At 50.0% G+C, this 8,221-nt stretch overlaps 2 protein-coding genes across 2 annotated transcripts; one reads left to right on the top strand and one right to left on the bottom strand.

Moving 5' to 3' along the window:
* Window positions 1-1,519: 1,519 nt before the first annotated feature.
* Window positions 1,520-2,572, bottom strand: FIBRA_04055 (uncharacterized protein; the record flags this gene model as incomplete). Its single annotated transcript, XM_012325875.1, has 4 exons — window positions 1,520-1,622; window positions 1,682-2,135; window positions 2,191-2,473; window positions 2,525-2,572. The coding sequence occupies 4 exons, from the start codon at window positions 2,570-2,572 to the stop codon at window positions 1,520-1,522; spliced, it is 888 nt and encodes a 295-aa protein (XP_012181265.1).
* Window positions 2,573-4,768: 2,196 nt separating this feature from the next.
* FIBRA_04054 (uncharacterized protein) lies at window positions 4,769-6,988 on the top strand (the record flags this gene model as incomplete). Its single annotated transcript, XM_012325874.1, has 8 exons — window positions 4,769-4,795; window positions 4,849-5,145; window positions 5,213-5,461; window positions 5,524-5,760; window positions 5,816-5,930; window positions 5,990-6,235; window positions 6,289-6,626; window positions 6,680-6,988. The coding sequence occupies 8 exons, from the start codon at window positions 4,769-4,771 to the stop codon at window positions 6,986-6,988; spliced, it is 1,818 nt and encodes a 605-aa protein (XP_012181264.1).
* Between the last annotated feature and the right edge of the window lie 1,233 nt (window positions 6,989-8,221).

Below are 8,221 nucleotides of genomic sequence, written 5' to 3'. Positions count from 1 at the left end.
GCAGCATCTTCATCTTCATGGACTTCTTCATTAGCCTGGTGATCGTCGACATGTTCATTCTTCCAGTTTTCTTCCCCTTCTGCGACGAGCTGCTCCATGGCTTGACTAGAAAGCATTGTTTCATCTATATCCGCTTCCGCTAGCGCAGGGTCGTCTTCCGGGGCGCTTGACACGATAGCGTATGGATTTTCCCCTCCGCTACCCAACTTGTCCACCTCGGTAAATTCGGCTTGACCAGGTCTCCACGTCTTCCACTCCGCTCCCCATAGAGCCTCAATGCTCTCAAACGTGGTCATCACCCACTTCTCCCAGCCCTTACTGTTACTAAGAAGCTTTTTGTGGTCTTGCTCTTTAGTGATCCGTTTCCTGATCTCGTCCCACCATCGCGCTTCCGCTACCCATTCCCCACCGCGACCCCTGGATTTTACACTTGGATCTTGTGGTATCTCTGGAGATGGGGACAAACCTTTGGCAAGTCTCCGACGACGCTCATCTTCCCATAATTCACGTACGCTGATCACTAAGGGTTCAGCTAATAACGGATCCGCAGGAATGGTGAGCTTGTGGTGAATATTGCGAGAAGATATAAGATGCCGATTTAAAATTTGGTGAGACGCCACATCAACTTCAAGGGGTAAACGGGATTGACGGAAATAGGGGGAGGGTTTCAAGTTACCATTCGTTGCCGATTCTTCGGAGCTAGTATAAACGATGTCACTGTGTAGGAAATCATGACCATCATCTCCGCTACGCTCCCACACCTCACCAAGATCCATCCAACCACACCCGTAAAGACCGAAGTCACATAAGAACTGCAGCAGATAACTCAGATGGCTCTCGTAGACACGAAATTTGGTTTTCATGACTGTCCCCGCTCGCAATATTGTCACTGCACGATTCACGAAGGTGGGGTCGGCGATAAGAATCTTGAGAAACGGAGAGTATGATGTATGGAAGCCATAGAAATGGACGCCCTTCACTAGCAGGACTGCGCGGACAAACTGAGATTTGGGTGAATGAGGATTGCGCTTCAATGATATAGCAATAGCACGGTTTAACGAGTGGGAGATCCTCGCGACATAGCGATTCACTGAACGATCGGCTCAGCACTGGGTAGAGCACAAGGGGAGGCACGCTCACCACTGTCTGGATCCATCTTGCCTATGTACTCAATAAAGAAATAAGGATACACTTGATGTACATGTACACAAGTTTTCTTGCCTCTGGACGACTCTCCGTAGATTCGGATAATAGGCACTCGAGGAAGGGTGGCATTGTCAAGCGGGCCAGGGTGGGCGAGTGTGTGATCAATCTGATTTACGCGTACACGTAGGGAGGGTTCATTGGTGGCCATGTCGTCGCATTATATACGAGCAAGCGGACCCTGTCATACGAGCAAGTCTAAGACGCGTCGACGCGACTTGTCACACTCAAGCATAGATGGTCACATCGTGGTCTGTCACACCTATCACGTATCGCGCTTCAAGTTCATGTTGGTACAGACATCTCTCTTCTTTCTTTAAAGCTTAGCTGTTAACACTTGCTGGCCAATCCATGTCTGTCCTGCCTCAACTGCCACGAATCCGCGTACATATCCTGGTTCGACGCAAATGTACCTCTCCCTGGGTATATGGTACTGTTCAGGCATTGAGCGCTTGAAAAAAAAAAGAAACCTGCGCACCATCCTCCAGCTTCCATATCAGCTATCTTTGATCCTGCCTCGGCTCGGGGATTCCATACGACTACGTCTTTGAGATTTGTCGCTCTGACTTCGATCCTGCTGACTGGCGAAGCTACCTCATAGGTCCCGGGTGCATTCTCGTACACGAAGTCCGTGAATTCCCGCACATCGACACTGGCTCGCGTTTCCACTTTGGGAAGGCTGCGGAGTTCTTCGGAGGTTTCTGTCTTATCGTAGTATGTGATTCCTTGCAGCGGAGTGACAAGGACGTCATCAGAAGGTACGCGAATGTAATTATGAAAGAGCGCCTGGAATTCGAGAGGGGGTGAGGTGGACAAGCCAGTGTTCTTGACGTGAAGATCGGTGGACAATTGATGCTCCGCTAGTGTCACAATATATGAGAGGTGAAAAGGCCGCTTGAACTTCTCAGTGATACTGGCTTTCGGTTCGAGAGCTATAATCTTTGCTTCAGTGGCATTGAGAGATGACCAACAAACGAGCTGACGCACTGAGCTTCACAGATACGCCAGATTCATTGTCCATCACAATGCTATGGAATGTCCACAGCTCGCTGCGTGCAAACCCATGTTGACCAAGTAGTGAATGTTCGGGATGGGTGGGAGCGCCAAAGCACGGAAAGACGACGGGAATTCCACCTCTAACGGGCTTGCTGCCGTCCAAGGTGGCCTTTGATGAAACAAAAAGTCGTTCGACAAGCTCCGGGCTAGGTATACTACCAGACTTCCAGGAGATGACGGTCGCACCGTATAACAGAATCTCTGCCGAGGCACCCTGGACGCTGTGGTCGGCATAGTGATAAGACGAAGCCCGACAGCGACACACCTTTGGATGGCTGATTAACACCTTCCCTGACTGCTGCGCGACGGGCATGAGGGTAGACGGCGATTGCTGGCGCTGAGTACTGAGTGACTGAAGACCCAGGAGATGACCTGAGAGGCTCGCAAGCCTCAATGACGTCATCTGGACCGCTGACCAATGACACAGCACATGACTACGCTCGTCTCGGCCTGCCCTAAGCTTCCTATATACAATATAAGCTGTTTCGGAGCTCCAGCATTGCGTCGTGCCTCAGCTCGGTTTCAGTTTGTCTCGAAGTATGTTTTTTTTGTTTTCTTACTTGTTGCTCCCTTCTTTGATCACCGTCTAGGTGTACGCATTGATGTTGCACACATCGTCGGCCTCCATGGCAAGGGCATCACGAGACTGCAATTCGGTTATCGGATGCCCTGTGTCTTTGGCGTAGCATGGACAAAGTCATGGCCGGACCACACATCCGCCTGATGATGGAGGTTTGACGCAAATCTGTCGTCCCCTGAAGTGCCAACGTCATGGACATCGGCGGTATGAACCAAAGATAAGAACCTCACATGGCAGCTTCGAGTGGGGCGTACGAGGCTTCCCGCTATCGGCGTCCTCCACACTCAGTTGTGCGGCGAAGCGTACTCCATGAAAATCGGCAAATGCGCTATTGCCATTTGATCATCATTACCATGAAGCTGACGCTGTTGCAAAACAGTGGACTTGAATTTCTATGAAATAAACACCACAATGTCGAACGATGATGTTTTCGCCGCACTCGATCTACGCGTCCCATATGCGCAGTTCGTAGTTCGTTGGTGACGTTGTTGATAAAGATGCGTAAATGATTTTTATCCGGGCTTGCTTCTGATATCTGTACGAGGATATTTCTGGTATCTTTCGGCAGATTTGTGCATGCGATGTGCACAGAAGTGCATCCTTGGATAGAAAAAGACATTTGCTTTGGGATCGCTTTGCTTATGACATCCGAGAATACTATTTATCGGTGTCGTCCGTGTATCCATGTGATATGCGACAAAGCTCGAGTCTCATCGCGATAATACCTTCGGCCCTAGACCCTGGTTTACTAGGGATGGGTCCTCGATCACTGCTGTGAACATTGCCACTGATCGGTTGCGCTGCACCGAATGGTGTATATGTCCAGCGGTACATGGCCCGTTACTTGTACACACTGCGTAGCATGGATTACCCACTGTGGAAAATTATGCTCACCGGTCGTCGTGCATGTCTGCGTGGCACATATGACATGTTGACCAGTGTCTTTCGCTGCGTTGGCTAGTCTCATGTTGCGACACCTACGATTTCCTTCGATACTGAAGAGCTGTTCTACTTAGTAGACACCTTCAGTTTTCGTAAGGACGCTTGGGGTTGTAATCGCATCTGCAGTATGCGGCCCCACCGAAGCTGTTGCGATCGCGACAGCCAGATTATCCCGATGTGGGAACTTATGCTCGCCGGTCGTCATACATTCATACATGGCTGTGTAGCACATACGACATGTTGGCCAGCGTATTTCGCTGCGTTGATGAGTCTCTCGTACAGGCGATGCAATTCTCAGTTGCGACACCTACAATCCCCTTCGATACTGAAGAGTTATTCTACTCAGTAGATGCCTTCAGTTTTCGTCAGGACGCATACTGCGCCCGTAGTATGTGGCAAATTGAAGCTGTTGTATTTACAACAGCTAAGTTGCCTTCTTGTGGGCAACTGTCTATAATAAAGGTAATTACAAGTCTTCTTATGTCGTATGCAATGCTCACATATCAACTTGCATTGCAGTGGCTTTGGAACTTGGGGACCATCTCTTATTGTGACTCGGACGAGTCGCAATTAACGCCACAATTTTTGGAACTTCACTCTTCTTCGCGAAGAGATGCTTTTGTCACTTGCGAGGTTGTTTTTATAAAATGTTATTATTTGTAATAAGTGACTTTTTTTGAATCCAAATACTGTGTGTCTCGGCGAGCTAAGCTGAGGAAATGCCCAACGACCCAAAAAAACCGACCAGTTAATCGAAGGCTGATAGTATCCAGGCGAAGCTGTGGCGCACGGACACGCGCGCGAAAGTCTTCTGGTCTCGTCGCTCAGACTCGATTGTCGACACTCTGTTTCTTCGACTCTACCCATTTCGCTAGATACCGACTGCGTACTCCACATCCATTACATCTACTCAGTTGATTGTGCTTGGGATCACTCGTTGTCGACCGGCATCCTCATCTAACAAAGTTCGTCTCGCCAAAGTCGATCATGGATCCAGGATTTTCGACGGATGATGTGAGTGTTTTTGTCCAAATATACAAAGGAAGCGTGAATATATATACGTGTAGATTGCTCCGATCGCCATCCTTATGGATGAGTTACGTTCGGAGGATGTTCAACTTCGACTGAACGCCATTCACCGCATTTCAACAATCGCCCTCGCCCTTGGCCCAGAACGCGCTCGCGGCGAGCTTATACCTTTCTTGCAAGAATCTGTCGATGATGAGGACGAGGTCCTGCTTGCCTTAGCTGAGGAACTTGGTAGAAACTTTGAGGAGTACATCGGTGGCGCCGAGTACGCTCAATTGCTGCTCGGACCCCTGGAGAATCTCTCTGCGGTCGAGGAGACGCTTGTCAGGGACAAGGTATGCTCTACTGCCTCAAACTAATTGACTCCCTATTCATCTAACGATGGCACTGTCCGACTATCAGGCTGCAGAATCCATTACCAAAGTATCTGAGGTATTGAACTCGAGTCAAATAGAGCAATACTACCTTCCTCTAGTACAGCGGCTGTCGCGTGGCGAGTGGTTCACGTCGCGCACTTCCTCATGTGCCTTGTATGCGCCGGTGTATGACAAAGTTGGGACCGCAATGCAAGATGACTTGCGCCGAGCTTTTGCTTCTCTAGGAACGGACGATACCCCGATGGTGCGGCGAGCGGCAGCGAAATGGCTTGGGGTACGCCTTTTTTAATGTACGAAGGCTAAATTTTCATGCTGACTTCATTCTGCTCGTCATAGCCGTTTATCAAGAAGCTGTCGAAGCCTCACGTTCTAGCAGATGGACTGGCCGTCTACCGGAGACTGCAGTCGGATGATCAAGATTCTGTCCGCCTTTTGACCGTAGAGGACCTGATCGCAATTGCCCAACATTTGACACCGGCAGAAGTCAAGGACTTGTTACTCAAGCAAATTCGACAAACCATTACTGACAAGAGTTGGAGAGTACGATATATGGCAGCCAGTCATTTTAACGAGGTTGGTCCTCCCGGTCGAATTCTACTTGTGCTGTGAAGGTACTGAGCTTCATCAGCTCGCAGAGACAGTGGGACAGGAGATGGTGAGAGAGGAGCTGATCGGACACTATGTTCAGCTTCTAAAAGACAATGAAGCTGAAGTTAGAACTGCCGCAGCTGGACAGATCCCAGGTAGTCGTGATCACCTGTTCGTCCTTATTTGCTCTCACAGTGTGCCACACGATATGTAGGGTTTTCCAAGCTGCTCGAAAAGGAAGTGATACTGGCACGTATTGTGCCTTGCGTGCGAGATCTTTGTCAAGACACCTCTCAACATGTTCGCGCAGCCCTAGCTAATCAAATAAGCGGACTTGCACCGCTCCTAGGCAAGGACGCTACAATCGAACACCTGTTGCCCCTCTTTCTCCACCTTCTCAAGGATGAGTTCCCTGAGGTGCGGTTAAACATTATCAGTAAACTCGAGCAGGTCAATACTGGTATGTTTCTATCCCTTGCTCGAGGAGACGACGCCTACTAAGATAACATCTAGTGATCGGGATTGAACTCCTGTCGGAGAGCTTGCTTCCTGCAATTGTCGAGCTTGCCGAAGACAAATCGTGGCGCGTGCGGCAAGCCATCATTGAGTATATACCTCTCCTTGCGAACCAGCTGGGGAAGCCTTTCTTCGATGAGCAACTAGGAAATCTTTGTATGTCATGGCTGGGAGATACAGTGTTCAGCATTAGAGAAGCTGCGATCGTCAACCTTAAGAAATTGACGGAGGTATTCGGTGTAGACTGGGCCAAGGTTCAGATCGTACCCAAGGTGGTTGGCATGGGTCAACACCCGAACTATTTGTATCGAATGACCACAGTACAGGCAATTACGGTGAGTCACTTGTCATCCAGTCGTAGTCGCCTCTCACGTACGCACTATCCCAGGTCATTGCACCTTCATTCACTCTCGAGATCGTTCGTGGCGACATACTCGAGACCCTGCTGCAACTAGCCAATGATCCTATACCTAACATCAGGTTCAACGTTGCGAAGGCTCTTGAGGTCTTGGGGACGACATTCGGTGACCGTGCTGAAGGTCGGCAATTGATTGAGCAGAAGGTTTTCCCAGTCTTGGAGATGCTGAAGAACGATCAAGACGCTGATGTGCGATTCTTCGCTGCACGTGGGCTACAGAAAACTCACGAGGCGGGAGGTAAGCTTTCACTAGCCGCTGCTGGACTAAAACAACCCTGATGGCTTGACGTGACTGCAGCTATGACAGCCTGACATAATACCCGACCCTGCTTGAGTTGTCCATATAACATGACAGTCTGATTCAACTTCGTTGTTTTATAATATCAGAGGTCGACGCGCAAGAAATGTAGTGTACAAGTTGTGTCTTCTACGTATACATAAAGCGATCGTGCATGACGAGTGGTTTTTCTTGTTGATTCACTCTCCCCCACTGCTCCTGCGTCGCCCGACACTACGAGTGTCAGAGGACGAATTAGGCGCTGAGAAGCCAAGAATATCATGAGGGGAATGGGGGGCAACTATGTACGAGTCTACGACCGCCAGACGTGAAAGTGAAGCTTCTGCATGGCAACGGGCTACCCTTGTAGCCGTTTCAAAGCCGATCGAAGACGTCCCACCGGGTGCCAATGGTAGAGCCGGTCGATTCTGGAACCAACCGCTCGGGCGTTCAAACTGCGGTGTTGGCGTCTCCCATGTACACAGGTCAACTGTCAACGGCATCGCAGCGAACAGATTTACAAAGTGAGGATGGACCTCTTGAAGCACCTTTATCAGGTCTGGCCTGTGGATTGGTAGCCCGGATCTGTGATGTGCAGGGGTTAAGCTGCCTTGTTGTCTGCAGCCGTCCGGACATGCGTTGGTAGCGGCGAGATGAATCCATCTCAAGTTAAACGCGCATATTAACCGACGGCCGGCGCCGGGGCGGTCATCGCGAGATCTCATTATAAAACGCGCACCCGACAGCAGCCCGGACCTTTTCTCAAGAGCCTCCCTCTTTCTTCCCACAGCTTTCTTCCTTCTCTCGCCGTTGTCGTTCCCTACGAGCTCACGATCCTTCTACATGGCCCGTTTCATATCCCTTGCTTTGGTCGCTGCGGCTGCCCTCCCATATGTTTTGGCAATTTCCAATACTCAATGCAGCGACATTGAGTTCTAGTGAGTCTTGCGTGCTCTTGGTAGTTTTCCACGTCACTGGGAAGCTAATGTACGATATTGTCAGTTATCCCAACAAATCCTGCTGTTTGCCATACGGTGGACAATCTAACCCTCCTTCCCCTCCTCAGGGTCCCAACCAGTGCCCAACTAATGGCTGGGAATGGCATGACGGCAAGGAGTGCTGTGTTCCCCAGGAGCCTCCTTCGGAAGAAGATCCTCCTCCCCAGTGCTCCGGTGGCTGGGAATGGAACAACGATGCTTCGACTTGCTGTGAGCCTTCCAAGACAACCCCTGCTG

This window comes from Fibroporia radiculosa, assembly GCF_000313525.1.
Source record: "Fibroporia radiculosa TFFH 294 genomic supercontigs, scaffold2537, whole genome shotgun sequence".
NCBI lineage: Eukaryota > Fungi > Basidiomycota > Agaricomycetes > Polyporales > Fibroporiaceae > Fibroporia > Fibroporia radiculosa.
This window is presented reverse-complemented; position numbering and strand designations above follow the sequence as displayed.